This window comes from Chamaea fasciata, unplaced genomic scaffold (genome assembly GCF_029207755.1).
Source record: "Chamaea fasciata isolate MVZ Bird 193981 ecotype frontalis unplaced genomic scaffold, bChaFas1.0.hap1 SCAF_3, whole genome shotgun sequence".
NCBI classification, from domain to species: domain Eukaryota; kingdom Metazoa; phylum Chordata; class Aves; order Passeriformes; family Sylviidae; genus Chamaea; species Chamaea fasciata.
The window spans coordinates 57,492,612-57,508,509 of NW_027094088.1; the positions used below are offsets into that span (position 1 = coordinate 57,492,612).

The following is a 15,898-nucleotide window of genomic DNA, read 5'->3' on the forward strand; positions in this document are numbered from 1 at the left end:
AGTAAAATTTGGGAAGGGCTTGTGCTTTGTAGTAGTTGTATCTATATCAAGAATGTCTGTAGGACAACAGATTTTAACTACATCATCTTTGTTGCTATGGAAATTAGGGCTGAATTATATTATGTTTCATTTATTTGTAGAAGGTGTCTGGGATTTCAGTGTTCATTGCTTTGCAGAAATCAATTCTGTGCTAGGATTGGCTTAAGATTTTTTTTCCTGTAGAGGTGAGTATCTCTTCATGGATGTAGTGTAATTTGAGTACTCAAAAAATGAGAAATTATTTTACATTTATAAGTTTATGAGCATATGTCCATGTCTTCTTACTTTTATACAGGAAGATGCAACAGAATGCTGGTTCAAACAATTTTGTTTCATTGTTTGCACTACTTGAGAGTTAGTGTGCATATATAAACACACAATTCAGTTTATAGCTGTGCCAGTATTTTTTCCAAGTCTGTATCTCCAAATACTAAGAAAAAATAAATATTGAAGTTTTTAGTCATCATCTACTTGAGTTTTAATTTTTTTCCTGGACTTCAATAGTTACTTACAGTAAGCAAATATTTCTATTCTAGCTCTTGCATCAGTAAGTCACCCAGGAAATTACACTTCACTTTCTGATTTGTCTTCCTATTACAGGCAAGCTCAAATCTCTTGCTTCCTGCACCATCATCTCTGTCACCACACTCCAAGCTAAGACTGCCAGGTGCTCTGAGTATTCCACTGAATCCTCTGTGTTCTTTCACTCCTGAAAGTGGTAAGTTTCTTTATTTCTTCACTCTTTGTAGGTAAGGGGTGATAACTTCTTTGAGGATTTTTTTTGCTTTCTGCGTTTTAAATTTTTTCTGTGCAGCTCTTTCCAGGACTAATCCAGTTTTGTTATATGTGATATTGTTTATTAAGTACAGTGTGACACAGTCTTATGCTGATGCATGTTTCTTTGTAATACTTTTTTATTTTCTTTAAGCTGTATGCCTATTTATTAGTGCTGTAAATTTGTAGAAGAGGATGAGATTGCTAGTTTTTCTTAATATTTTCGTAATATTTTAGTGCTTACTAAAGTGTCTTAAACATGGACACTCAAAAAGAATAGAATTTAAAAGCATATATACAAATATAGAACCATAGTGCTTGATAGTCTATTTGCAGTTGTTTTTAATCTATTTTTAGATTTCTTTTCCTAAAGATATTTTCTATTGAAATATTTTGAGAAAAAGGTAAGCAATGCAATTATGTACATTTGTGATGCTTACTTTGCTAATAATATCTGTTTTATTGATAATCATAGTATCTAATAATGAAATTTATAATTTCATGCCATTTTCTCTTTCTGGGCACCTGTAAAATAAGACAGAAAATTGGCACCTTAATTGCGAAGTGTTTTTGTTTTGTATCCTTGAGAAGAGTAAAAAGAATTCGAGAGGGAGGGTGGAATATATAATGAAATAAAAACAGGTTATAGAGATTTAAAATGTAGATAGTAAAGATAGGAGTAATCTCTATAATTAAACAGAATTGTCTCCTAAAGGCAGACAATTTTTTTCGCAAATGAAGTTATGATTACTTTTTCTGAGCAACTGGGGAAATGGTCCTTAGCGTGGTCTAAAAGACTGATCACTGGTCTCAGAATCACTCTTAGTCACTAATTCACAATACGAATGGCCATACACCGATTAACTTAAGTATTTTTATTTTCTACCTAAACAAAAGAGCTTGGAGCCATAATAATATTCATTTGTTGCTCAGTGGATGCGTATTTTTTCCACAGTGCGTGAATCTTACAGAGGCAGTAGAACACATATGCTTACATATTGTGAATACTTAAAGTAAGTGGACTAACCCTTTAAAGAACATTAACGTATACTTTTAAGTTGTTCTGCATGTCTATTCCCAGTATTGCTCAAACCAAGGAATTTTATTTTCTTGAATTTTACTTTATGCAGAAGCAGAGATAAAAACTGTTGATGGAGACTTCTTATATAGCATGAGCGAACATAGGTGTATGTTACAGCTGGTCATGAACACTCTCAGTGTTTTTGTTTCCAAAACTGACTGACACTTCCAAGATGATCCACAGGTACAGGATAGTATTTATACAAGGGAAACATAGTAAAAAAGGCAATATAGTAAAGAAGCCATGAGAACAGGAAGATTTTTTTAAGGGAAGGCAATCACAAAAATACTTGTGGGCCACAATGGAAATAGATTTTTCTGTAAGAAAATCTTTTAAAATTGTGAATTACTTCTCTGTCATTTTTTGGGCCTCCAAGTTTTTCTACTGTGGTAGACTTGTTTTCAGTAAAACATGAAAAAGATTTACTTATCTATTTCATCATTCCCTATTGGTTATAAACTGTGAAGATAAGAGCTAGTGTTCATAGTCCCTAACTGCCGGTTAACTTTTGCTTTTGAATAATAGAAAATCTGTACTTAAGCACATCTGTTGATTTATTGATTGTGCTGGAAGGACAGAACCTTTATTTTCTGTGTTGGTTTTATATAAAAATATATATTTTCATTTTTTACTCATGTTAATTTCGATACTGCATTTTTAACATTTGCCTGTACTAGAGATCTAGCAGATGGTTACAGACTCCTGAAGGTTAAGTTGACAGTTCAGTTCTGTCAACCTTTGCTATGCATTTAATGTTTCTTAAAACAAAAAGCAGAATTCCTATTTAAATGCACAGACCTCTGTTAACAATATATTTAACTATATAACTGGTATATGTGCATGCTTTAATACTTAGCTAAGGTGGTAGCTGATACCTTGTAAAATGGGCAGTGTAGTAGCCTGAATTTATGCAACACTTTCTTTTTAAAAGACAGTTGATCTGTCTTGGTCTTGCCTGAGGTAGGAAACAGTAGAAAAACAGTGTTTCCATGTATGTGCTATATGGGCAGTAGCAGTAATATAGCGGATCTTTCCTGACTTTTAAATCTTTTCATATCCAGATACATTTGCAGAATTAGCTGTATGTGACTTTGTAATATAATACTTCAAATAAAAATAATATTCACTGCTATGGCTTTTAAATATGTGAGTTCATTTTGACAAATGGGTTCTGTATACCCTGACATATCGTGTATTTTGGCTTTTCTTCAAGTGCATAATTTCACAGGTTTATAGGCTTTAATGAAGCCCCAGTATTATTTTGCTATTTATTCTATTTCCCTACTTCCCTCAAGATCAGTTAACTCATGGATTCTGAGGCAAGACTGCCTTTGTTTCCAACCAGATGGCTCCAAATTAAGTAATTAATTGTTTAATCATCTCACAGGGAGCTTCAGTATCTTTATCAATGTCAGAATATTCTTTATGTGAGATGAGTAAAGACAAGATCATGATATTATTGACCATGGAGCCCAACCCTCCTCTTAAAGTGGATTTGCCTAGAGCTCAGGACTGTGTCCATTTGGGTTTTGAATATCTTTAAGGATGAAGACTCCTAAACATCTCTGGGCAACCTATTACAATATTTGACTATTCTCATAGGAAAGATTTTTTTAATTCTCTAAAAATTATATTTTGTTTATTTCAATCTGCATTCATTGGTGCATGGGATTATTTCTCCCCTAGTGCAGGACTTGGCATTTCCCCTTGTTGAACTTCAAGAGGTTCTTGTTGGCCCATTTGTGTGGCTCATTTGTCAAGGTGCCTCTGAATGGCAGCATGTCCCTCTGCTGTATCCGCCCCTCCTCCCAGATTTTTATCATCTGCAAATTCATTGAGGATGGACTCAGTCCTACCATCCAGGTCACTAATGGAGAAGTTCAAGTATGGACTCCAGTAGTGACCTGTGGAGTGCACTGCTGGTCTGAAGTCTTCAGTTGGATTTCATGTGAGTGGTTACAAACCTCTAAACTCTCCAGCTCAGTCAACTTGCAGTCTGCTGCACTGTCTGTTTTACACAGTGCACACTTGAGCTGTTTGTCTGTGAGAATGTTATGGGGAGGCAAGTCTTGCCAGATTCAAGGTTAACAACATCTATTGCTTTCCCATTGATTCTATGCAATGCTGTGCAAGAGAGTTTTGTCAAGAGCATGGTTAAAATTACTAGAAAAATGTAATGAATTTTGTCAAATAGTAATTAGCTAAATAAGTGCCACAAAACAGGTACAAGACATGGATCCACTTATTTTTATATGTTACATATAAAGCACTTCATTAGAGACATTTGATCAGATTTAACAGCATTAATTAAAGAAAATGTGTATTGTGTGCTTTCCTCTCACAAAAATTGTTTTAAATTGGAGGGAAAGGCGTGGAACTTAGGTTTTCTTACTGTCTGTCATGATAGCCTGTTAGCTGAAATTTTCCATCAAGAGTGTGACTCATTTTACCACATCAGGACAGGATAATTTTTGTGTCTGCCTTGGTATAGTTGTAGCTGTGCTCATAGCTATCTTAGTAATTTGAAAAGTTTGCTAGATGTTTGCCTTTGGAGAAAGTCATCCCCTTTGAGTTTTACATTTGTAATAGATTCATGAAGTCTTACGGGTGTTAGTACTAAAAGGAATCTGTCCCTAAAGGTACATAATATTTAAGGTTGCTGAACTTCTTTTCTTCTTCCTTTGCTTTTTTTTTTTCTTCCTTGGTAATACAATTTGATTAAGATGTATCTTTGATAGTCAGAATTGAGGTTTTACCTTGCCTGTGCTGTATAGCTCTGGTTATGCTCATGCTTAGTGCTATTTTTATCATACCTGGCCTGTAGTGTTGTTTTTCAGCAGTGCACTGTGCGTTATCCAGGACTTCCTCCTAAACATTCCTGTCCTTTTATTCTCATATGCTCCTCTTTCATAACTTCTTCCAGGATGACCCATTTCCTAGTTATTATTTTTTAAACAAATAGGGAAGTAGCAAAAGCTCCAGATTTTCAGTTGCTCCTTCTAGCTGACAGACATTAAAATCCCCTCTGGTTTTGTTTGCCGTGAGCATCTTTGGACAGTGAAATCACCTTCTCTGTGAGACACTGTTTTTCAGGTCTGTGGCATGCCATGAAAGAAATATCCGGCATCTTTGGGCTTTATTCAACAGTGACTCTTCAGTAACTACCACTATGTTCAGGACATGCTTGCTAAAATAAGTTTTAGGTTTCAAGTCATTGTAATTAACAGTGACCCTAATTGTTAATTATGTGGGAGATTGAAGCTCGACTATAAATACTACGCAGATCTGTTCACTGAAATTTGGACTTCAATAAAACCAGTTAATTAAACTTGCTCTTAAAAATTAATTACGTATGTGCTAGAAACGTGATGGTTCTTGTATCTTTAAAGAAAATCTCAAAAACAAAAAACACAACATTTTGGCAGGGTTGAGAACAATTAGAAATTTTCTCTCCATTAACACAACTGACAATCAAAGGTGTTTTCCACCTATATAAAGGGAAAGCTTCAAAGCACTCTTTGTTGCTCTCTGAAGATATTAACAAAACTGAGTTCACATTTAAGTCCTCTGTTACATTTGATAGACTATTTAAAACTGCTTCTTTCAGTCTCAAGCAAATGGTGAAATAGATTTCTTCATCAAAGATATCAGAAATATTTATGCATCAATTAAATGTTCTTAAAATACCATTTTTATTCTCTGGGGGTTTTTTAGAATCAGAAAAAGGAGGTACACCAAGTAACAAAATTCACATTGTGCAGAGATGCTGCAGAAACACGTCAAAAGTTGCAGTCATGTATGTGTGTTAAATCATAGATTTTTTTTTCCAGGGTTTTATACTTTCTCCCCAGTTCTGTAATATCTATTCTTCTGTACTGCAACAGCCCTGGAGGAATTGGATAGTTTGTTTGGGTTTTTTGCTTGGTATATGCCTTTCACATAGTTTTGTGCTACTCAACGAAGAATGTCTGTAGAAAACCTCTTCAGTGTAGCCTTACTCTTTTCATCTCTTACTAAGAAAGATGATCTTCTTAGATACTTTTCTTTCTCTTAGGGGAAAGAAGACTTGCATGAACTGTAATTGAAAATGTACCAAATCAACATTTAAATTCAATTTCATTATTCAGATAACTTATTTTTTCTAAATTGAGAATAATCACCAACAAAATATCCCAGAGAGATACTAAAAAAGACAACAGAGTATATATAAATTGGAGGGTGCATGTATGTGTACTGTATAGTCCAAGTATGAGATGAAATACAATATTTATAGTATCTCTTGAAAGAAATGATTGAAAGACAAAAGATGACTAAAAGAAGCCATGTGGTACAGGTTGCAGCGTTGTCATCTTCCCTGCACTACTGTGCCTTTTGAAAATACACAATTTTGACCTTGGGGAGGGAACATTTTTGTTTAGAGGGAGTGCCAGTGGGAGTGCCCATTGGAGAAATCTGGTTCTGGGATCCAGTCTGTGCAGCCAAATTGAATGGCATACAGATCACTGAATAAATGTTTTTGTTTTTTTAATCCTAGCATATTAGTGTTAATACTATTTGATTTTAACAAATCAAATTTTAATGTAGGAGTGAAATATCTTCCTATTCACTTTTTAACAGAAATATCTTGAGTGTGTGTAAAAGACTTCTTGTCAAGAATATAAACACAAGAAAAGAACTCAATTCTGTTATGAAAGAATGTGGGTATATCTTTTCCCTGTTGAATTGTAATGTATGCTGCCTCATTAGCTCACCCAGCAGCTTCATTTAGATTTGCTGAGATGGTGAAAGCAATTAAGCCTGCAGGGCTGCACAGATCAGAGCTATGGAAATGGTGTAGCAATTTGCCATAATGTCCCATTGACATTTTTCTTTTTATCCCCACATCTTAAAACTGGGGCAGAAGCATATTACAGTGAAGCGAACCAAATACACACCTAAAAGTGGTTCAGAACCCACACTATTAGTTGAAAATGGTTTGAGTGTAGTGCAATCTGCTAGGAAGAATAGCTAATGATAGGAAACTAATTTTACTTTATTTTATTTATGAAAAAACTTGCAAAAGGGAAGTAGGTAACGTATAATAATTTCACAAAGTTTCTCAATTTCATTAGCGTTGGTGAGTCTGCTGGCCTTTTTTTGTGTTGTTGATTGAGACAATAATGGAGTGATACTATGAGGCCTGTGCAAAATGGTTTAGTAGTCTTTGCACTGGTTGCCTGATCTGTTTATCTTTTCTGTTTGTTCTCACTACTACTACTACTCCCTCCTTCCTCTACAGAGGGAGAAATGCACATTTTCTGTTCACTAAGGGATAGTCCTAATGGCCTCAATGTGATCAGGCAGTACAGTGGGCGAAATATGTTTTGATTAGCAGTCTGCTACCCATTAAGTCTGGAACTGGACAGAAATGCAGAACACTTCTAGTGTGTCCTGTAGAGGTACTGCCAACACAGGAAGTGATACATGAGAATGAACGCTTGCAGAGTGCTTAGCTTCCTGCAAGCTACAGTCTGCTGCTAGTAGGTTATGTCATGTGTTTGAAAAAGGGGAATGTGCATCAAGGTGAAAGAAATAAGGGCCTAGTGCTTGTCTCTCACTTTTCAGTTGTTTTTCTGTGTTCTTATGCAGTTTGCTGTCTTCCTACTCTGTCATGTGTCTGAACAACTAATTCTGCCTGACATACTTTTCATAAATGGAAACTTTAAAAAATTTCCAAGAGAACTCTTCTAATATTTTTATGGGGATGATTTTTTTTAAATGTGACCCTTTTCATTTAATTATTCTAGTGGGACATTGATGCCAAAAAATTAAAAAAATTTGCCTAGTATTTTCTTTTACATTCCTAAATGTAGAAATGTGAGTTACTTTCCGTAAATACAAAAAATATCTTATTGCGACTTTGCAGAATTCTCATGTTTTCTGTAATTTGTGGAATGTAATTGATTTTAACTCTCTGACTGGATCAAGAATGTATGTTTTCTTTCTTTTGGAAACGGAATTACTTAAAGATCCCCACCACCACTTGGTCTGGATAACAGTAATGCAGAATACTAGCCCTTTTCAAGTGAGTAAATGTCACTTATTTTAGTCCCTTGTTTTTTGAGTGTGTTATTCTGTTTGGGGATTTTTTTCCTCCTATTAACCAAAGATAAACATACCTTTACAGTCCTTACAGGCCTTTGTTTTAATTAAAGATTACTCCATAGTCACTGAGAATTTATTATAATGAGTAAAGTTTTAGATCCAGTTAGCAGATTTCCTCTTTATTTTTCAAAAGATGGTAGGAGAACTCAGTAGAGAGAAATCACCAGCTCAACACCACAGATCAGCTCTCAGCAAGTGTCAACTGACGTAATTACACTGATGTTTGCTAGAAGTATTTTTACCATAAGCAGAAGAGCATTAAGTCTAAAGTGCTTTTTATATGTGTCTATTAATTTGAATGGGAACTCCCCTGGGGAAAATGATCATTCATTTTAAGATACTCATATCTCTCACTTTGACTTGAGGGAAATGTGTAAGAGAAGGGAGAAAGAAAGAAAGAAAGAAAGAAAATATCAGGGTTTTTTGTTATTATTTGCTTATAACGCAATGGAAGAACTGAAAAATACAACTTACAGATATTTTTCTCAAAGTTAGTTTTCTTTTAAAGCAATGGGAACATCTATCACAAGATGGTTTTGGGGTTTTTTTATACCTCCTTCTTTTATAACCTATTTGGCTATACCATTTACATTTTGAAATAGCTGTGACTCAGTTTCTTCAGTGCAAATAGGTCACAGAGGCTCATGATGTTCCGGCTAACAGCTGACTTTGGCAGTAAATAAAACTTGAGAGTGTCAGGACACACCTGTGCCTTCATCATGGCTTCAAGGCAGCTCAGGCCGTTCTGCAGAGAAAGGAACTTCCTCAGAGCTCTGTGACCCTGCTATGCTGCCCACATCACTGGACAATGTCAGAGTTCTGGCTCAAGGCACAAATACAGGACCTTGTTTTAAGGTAGAAGAGCTGGGTGTTTACATTTATAAAATGAATAGTAAAAATGTTTTCTTAATTTGAAAACGTAAGTTATATAAATAGATTCATCTAACTACAAAAATGTTCCAACAGAATAGTAAAGGCACAGAGACATAACCATTAACATTAATGACAATCTAGTTCTTCTATTGTAAAAGGTTGCTTATCCAGTTTCTTCTGTCTGATTGATAAGATGTTATAAATGTCAGAAGAGTTTGTATTTTCTAGTTAAACTTGCTAGAATTGTTTATACTGAGTTCAAAGATACCCATGTTCCTTTATTATATGTTCTTTTTCGTCTTTCTTCTAGGTAAGTTAATTAAAATATTTCTCTAAAAAGTACACTAAATACAGAGCACAATAACAGCAATCTTTGAAGATTCCAAAAACTTTATCTAAAGAACACCATTTATATTTACTTGAAATTGGTGTATGTTAGGGTAATTACTGCTGAGCCTTCAGGCTAAAGGAAGTTCTCTCAGCCAAATTATACAAGGGTGTGGATTAAATGAAGCATTACTCTGTGTTTGGCAGCAGTGGATAGAGATTGCAAAATCAGGGTGTGACGTAGTACTGTGGAAAGTCTCTGCCAAAAGTGATTTGGCCTAAGTGTGCCCTTACTTTCTCAGTTATGTGGATCCTAAAACAACTGAATGCAATTAATTCCTAAGTAGAGAGGTCCTGTTAACTGTTTTCATTCTGAACTTGTCTGTTACTTTGGGCTATTAAGCCACGAGGCAACAACGCGCTTGAATGAAATTTCAGCTGGTCACAGAAGGGGAGTAAGTCTTTCTGCCAAGGACTGTCCAGTAAAGTATCAGTTCTCTTGTCCAGCAGAAAGCTCACATCAGCAAAGATGCTGTCTGTACAGCAATAAACATGAGTGAATAAAATGGGAAAATTGATCACTCCTTGTATTGCTCCAATCCTTCTGTTCCTGTCATTTCCAGAGGAGCTGGGAGAACTATGCAAAAACCCAGTAGCAGCCATGGTGCACAGGAGGGAGACATCTCCATCTCCCAAAAGGAGACCAAAGTACTTTGACTTCATCACTGGTTTTGACAAGTTAGCAAAACCTTATTGCATCAAAAAAAAATTATGTTTTAAACATACATTTTCCATCCCATTTTGGTCCACATGTATACTTTTTCAACTGCACTAAAAAGCCTTTGCTAATTTTGTTGATAGATACGTGAAGCAATTAAACTTCTATGGATTCGTATACACCTTGTTACTCTCATTGCTGAAGCACCAATTTCAGTGAGAGCAAACTTCCCAGACATGATTAATTCTACTAATACAACACCTTTAAAGTTAACTTTGGGTGTATGTGGTCTGTAGTATGCTCTGCAGTAGGTTGTGGTACTTGATGCAGTTTGGTCATTGTAGTTCGGTACAGATCATGTTGGTCCTGTAGAAACTAGTGGTAGAGGATGGTGGCTTGGGAAAGCATTAAGAAAGCAGAAGTCAAGTACAGAGAAGTGAGGGCTTCTATGGGTATGTAACTCAGACATTGCTGTTGTCACACAGTAGTTTGCTGTTACATACAGAGCTGGCCTCAATGTGCTGCCTTGATCCAGATGAAATGAGAGCTTCGCTGGAGCCTGCATGCTTATCTTTAGCTTGCTTTCTTGCTTGCTGGAGGTTGTAGGGAACAGTGACTCATTACTTATTGACCTCAAATGAAGCACTAGAATTCTCTTAAAACTGTGCTTCTGAAAACTTGTATTTGGGTGTTTTCTGCAACCTTACGGCATGCAGTGAAGGAAGAGATTTCAGAGGTTCCTTGCTCATGTTTTCCTCTCACAATTAGGGCTCAGTTTCTTCAGTTTTTACTTCCTCAGGCAAAGAAAAGGATTCAAGTGACAAACAGGTAAATTCAAAAGAAGTCTTTTAGTGTTTTTCCTCTGCTCACTTGAGCCTGGACTTTGTTCTGACTTGCTGGACAGTCCCTTTGCAGAAGGTTCTTACTTGACCCTGTAACAGATAATATTTGACATTCTGTATCTCATCTAAAGATTGATTCCAGCATACTGCATCCCCATATGATTCTAGATATCACATCCCCTTTTCCTATCCTGTCAATCTCTACTCCAGCTGTCTGTCTATGCTAGCTTCTGGTGCCTCATTGATTGGAGTTTTTTACAGATTAGCTGAAGGGTGTTGCAGTGGCATGTGTTGATACAGGTCTTTCTGGAATCTTTTCAGAGTCTGACTGGTCAAAGGAAACAGACTGTTGAAGCTAATATACCAAATAATAAAATACAGAAAATTGGAGCTTCTTTCAAAGTGTGCATTGAGCATCTTTTGGTGTGACAAATTGCCTAGTAGCAATTTGAAATGTCATGAGAGTTCATTCGCCAAACTTCTGGTTGTTCCTGTGCACCTGCAGAGCATAATAAGATTCACTTGGTGAAGTGTTGTATTTTCAGGTGAAGACCTTGAATAGGTTTCATTTTCCTACTCCTTGCATCTTTGAATTTTCATTAATGGATAATCACATTTAACCAGAGTTCACCTCTGTAGTAAAAGAGGATGATTCTGTCCTTAAAGTGAGGGGTTTTGTGACTGTCTCAAGACGGAGGAGGTATCCATGAGGTGTGTCACCTCTTCTGCTTGTTCAGGAGACTGTTGTTACAGAGTTATGCATGTTGCTAGTTGAAGAGCTTCTGTTGTGGGCCTGGTTCTAGCTAAAACCAAGCTTGTGTTTCTTTCTTTTAAGGACTCCGAGCATGTTCTTGGAATTTTTCATTTTCGAAATAATTTAAAATGCAGGTTCTGAATATAGATATTAATTAATTAGTGGCAACTTTTCACCTTTTGTGTCCAGCAGTTCAATCTAATATAATGTATATTCTGCCAAATTATATTGTCTTCAGATTTGGCTGCTTCTGCATAAAAAGTTGCAACAAGAGGAGAAGAAATAGAATTGTTCTACTGTTATTTGCAAGATTTGGAGTGTAGTGCCCACCCAATGCACATCTATGGTATACCACATCATGTGTACCTTGATAACAGTATTTTATTGGAAACCTTTTTTCCTTCTGGTACAGAACATAAAGGAAACTTCCATCTTTGTTTGCTACTCACACATGTAGAGGATCTTCAGCAGTTGAAAGGGTGGTTGTAATTAAGACTCTTCCTGCAAATCAGCTTTTCTTACCGAAACAATTTTCAGAGTAAGTTCCAGGAATCACTCAAAGAGAACAAGGTGTGTCCAGGGTTGTCTGTATCACCAGTTCTTGAGTTAATAATTGGCACGTAAGTGTGTGCAAAAACCATCTAGGAAGGTTTACTGAATAAGGCTATTAAAACATATGCTTTGAGACTTCCAAATTTAAGAGTGTTGCTAGATAATTTTCTGTGGTTTTCAGTTGTTTGGTCCTTTTGAAGAAGCAAATGTTTGTAGCAGTTGGTGATGAAGTCAGTTTTAAAGAAACTCAGATATCATTCATAATGCATAGAAACAGGGGTTCCTTTTAGAAAAGGCTATGGGAGAAGAATTTCCTTTCCTTGAATAATCAGACCTTAATAACCTTCCTCTTACTGATGAATATGAAAACTTAGCACTTGCTGCATTTGTCTGGGTTTTCACTTATTGGAGATGCTGTATGAGCATAGTCAGTAGTGATTTTAGCTGCAACTGGTAGTCAAACCAGAGTGGATGGGTCGTATAATTAGGCTTACAAGTTAAAATACTGTAGTTTTTAACTGTTTGGCACTACCTATGTGATGATGTGAAAAAAAGCTAGTATGGTATTGTATTAAGGACTTAAATTGTATTTCATGATACTGTAAAAAATATTTAGTCAAATGGTATTTCTTCATTCAGAATTTAATTGTCATTATTATTTTTGTTTACGTCTTTAGATTTGCTGTGCAAATAGTCTTGCTTGCAAAATTCCTATACAAGCAAGATACTAATTCACTGGATAGGACTGTTTCTTCTACTTTCTGGCTTGCCACTGAGATAGTGAAAAGTCTTACTGTCTTCTAATCTCAGCTGTAGCATTTTGTGCTCCTGATTGAACTTTGGAGAGAATTCTGTTCCCTCCAGGATAATCCAGAGTTTTAGAAATGTGGTCTTAGCTTACAGCTGGGCACAGCCACTCTTTATCAATCTGCCTGTATTGATTTTCCTTCTTTTACCTCTCCTCAGATCAGGTACTACTGTTGTAAATTAAAGGGAGTATTGGCTCCTAATTATGTTAATTGCAAATATTTTCGATGCATTTTTCTTTTTGCATATCGCCCACCTAAGACCCAAGCATTCTAAGAATCCACTGCTGTAAAAGCAGTAACAGGTTGCTGTTGCATTCTAAAAACCTTTGCAGACCTTGTAGGTAAAGGAAAGTGAAAAATCAGTATCATTGAAATCTGTGCCCAGCTGGATTTCCAATGTGTTGCTTTAATGTTGGACATAACGTATCAGTATATTTCCTCTGTAACAGATTATATCAATATTAGTCTCAAGTGCTTTTTCATATGTTATTTACAAGGAAGTATATTCAGATTTTTGTTACCAAAGTGGTTGAAGGCCATTATTTTATTTTTCTATACAAATGGATACTAATTAGAGGGGGCTTACTTATTCATATGTGTTCTAATCACTGATACATAGAAAAACTCCTTCCAAAAGTAGTTTGTTTATAAATTTTCTGAAAACTCAAAAAGTGTGCATGGAGTAGTTTGGTTTCACTGCACAAATATTTCCATGAAATATCTGGCCACTCTAATTTCTGAACTACAAAATGGAAAGTAAACTTGGGGGTGTGTTTTAAAGACATGATCTTTTATTTCTGAATATAGAAGTATGTTTGCCATGAATGTTTTTCCTTACTCTTTTGATTTGAGACCAAATTAAAAATCTGATGTGATGGTTTCCTGGTATAGTGTCTGCCAATGGTCCTGCATTTTTCAGGTTTGATAATGTATGAATTGTTTGGCTATTTCATGGAGTTTTCTGGTAATATTTAGTACTGAATTAATATTCAATACTGGCTGAAAGTACTTATGTCATAGAGAAAGTAGTGGCTATCCTAGTCATGACAAAGACCTGAAATATCAAGTTGACTTATTTTTTCCAGCGTATTGCACGTGATGTTGGTGGTGCTATTTTACCTTGCATGTAAATGTTAGGAAAATGCTATGCAAGTTCTTCAATATTTGAATTTTTCTTTAGATTTTTTCCAGTCAAGATGTGATTTGACATTGTGAGGCTTACTGGTTAATATAGAAATTCAGTAGTTTATGCAGTAACTGGTTGTTTTTACTTAGCTGACAAGACTTTGCATTGCAAATATGTGTTAATAGCTGATTTTGAAAGATATTTGTGGTATTCTAAGCATATTTTCTTACAGCTTTCCACTTGTAGACTGGCAGGCTAATTTGATAGAAGTAACTGTGAGTAACTAGCCGATGCTGAATTCCTGTTGTGGGAAGAACCATGCAAAAAATTACTTTGTTTTCCTTCCTTGCGTAATTTTCATTCTTTGTCTTTTATCTGTAGTTAAGTATGTTTTTTAAAGACACGAGGAGAGTCATGAGGCCATAAGATACTTGACTGAGAGTTGCAGACAGTTAAATTCTATTTAACTGTATTACACAGGAATTATCTGTATTAATAAATAGAATTTAACTCTTCTACATATTTTTAAAAAGCAGATAATCAGAAATCATGCTTAAGAACTCCATTTCCTCTGATTCTAGGAGGGTGAGTTAAAGCAGAAGCAAAAATATTACTAAACCCAAAAGTGAAGGTTGCTACTTCGGTGTTTGGCATCTACAACTCCAAGGGACTGCAGGTTTTATATTTTGTGAAGTATTTTTTGACAGGGAGCACCACAAACTACATGTAATAGAATACAAAATAAGTTTCTTTTTTATTTTGGTTTATTTGCTTTTAAATAGTCCAGGTGAGCTTAACAAAACTAATAATGACTCAGGATATCTGCAGCACTAGAAGAAAAATAACTCTTATTAATACAAAGAATGCGTCATAGTCTGCATTTTCCTTACATCTCTTTTATCTGCTATCTAAAAACTTGTAAATAATGCTGCCAATCTGATTTCAGAAAGCTGATGGTATCTGTGCAGGCTTATTGATGTTTGCTGTAGAATCACTTTCTGTTCTCCAAGTTGTAGAAAGAAACAACTGGATACTACAACCTCTCCTCATTTTCAGTGATATCTACTGCCATTGTGATGTAATGTTAGAAGGTGTCGTAAATTAGCACGTTCCCGATTAGCATGAATTCAATAAATGTTCTTTACTTCAAAAGAATGCTTGGGACATGTGCTACTACTTGCATTGTTTATATATGGTACTGTAGAAACTTAACATTTGCGAGAAAAATGTAAGATGATGGTTTGATAAGATTACTCAGAAATAATTAGGTGGGTGTGTAGGCTGCTAAATGTATTTGATTTTAATCTCTAATTAAAAAGTTGGATTTTTTAATTGTTTTTGTGATGCAATAGCTTTTACTTCATTATGCTTTTTGTAAACAGGGGCCCAATTCTGCCTCTTCATTGTGCCTAAGTACAGAATAAATGTTTTCAAATGAAACCCAAAGCCAGTGACAGACACTCTCTATAGTCCTCCTTGTGGAGGATTATTCTCAGAGCAAAGACATGTGTGTGCCCTTGTGTACCTTGAACCAGGAATGAACATGGTGGCTAACCTTGAATGAATATCTCTATGCATTCTTTTGGCTGATGAGAGATATAATTATGTTGTGGGATCTGGCAGTGCCAGAAGCATAGTGTTTTCATGTTCATGCTGTCTGATTCTGAGGTCTCTTATATGAGGATTGGAATTGGTTGATGTTACAGCAAAGGTATCTCTCTGTGGATCTACAGGTGTGAATTTAAGCCTTGCTCTGTTCCACTGCTCCTATTCACTTAGCTCTGCTGCAGGGACAAACTACCTGGTCACTTGAGCTCTGGAATCAGACAGCCAGATGCATTAGCTAGAGATAACTGCGT

General features: G+C 35.6%; 1 protein-coding gene across 8 annotated transcripts in view; it reads left to right on the forward strand.

The window, feature by feature from the left end:
• Nucleotides 1–15,898, forward strand: part of AHI1 (Abelson helper integration site 1) — an 89,325-nt gene that overhangs the window by 42,189 nt on the left and 31,238 nt on the right. For 6 of the 8 annotated variants that reach the window (XM_066179126.1, XM_066179129.1, XM_066179130.1 and 3 more), the window contains one exon: nt 640–757. In XM_066179126.1, coding sequence (XP_066035223.1) covers nt 640–757 — 118 coding nt within the window. Of the gene's footprint in view, nt 1–639; nt 758–1,170; nt 1,200–1,768; nt 1,827–15,898 lie in introns of those variants that run through there. The other 2 variants (XM_066179131.1, XM_066179132.1) reach the window with 2 other exon arrangements.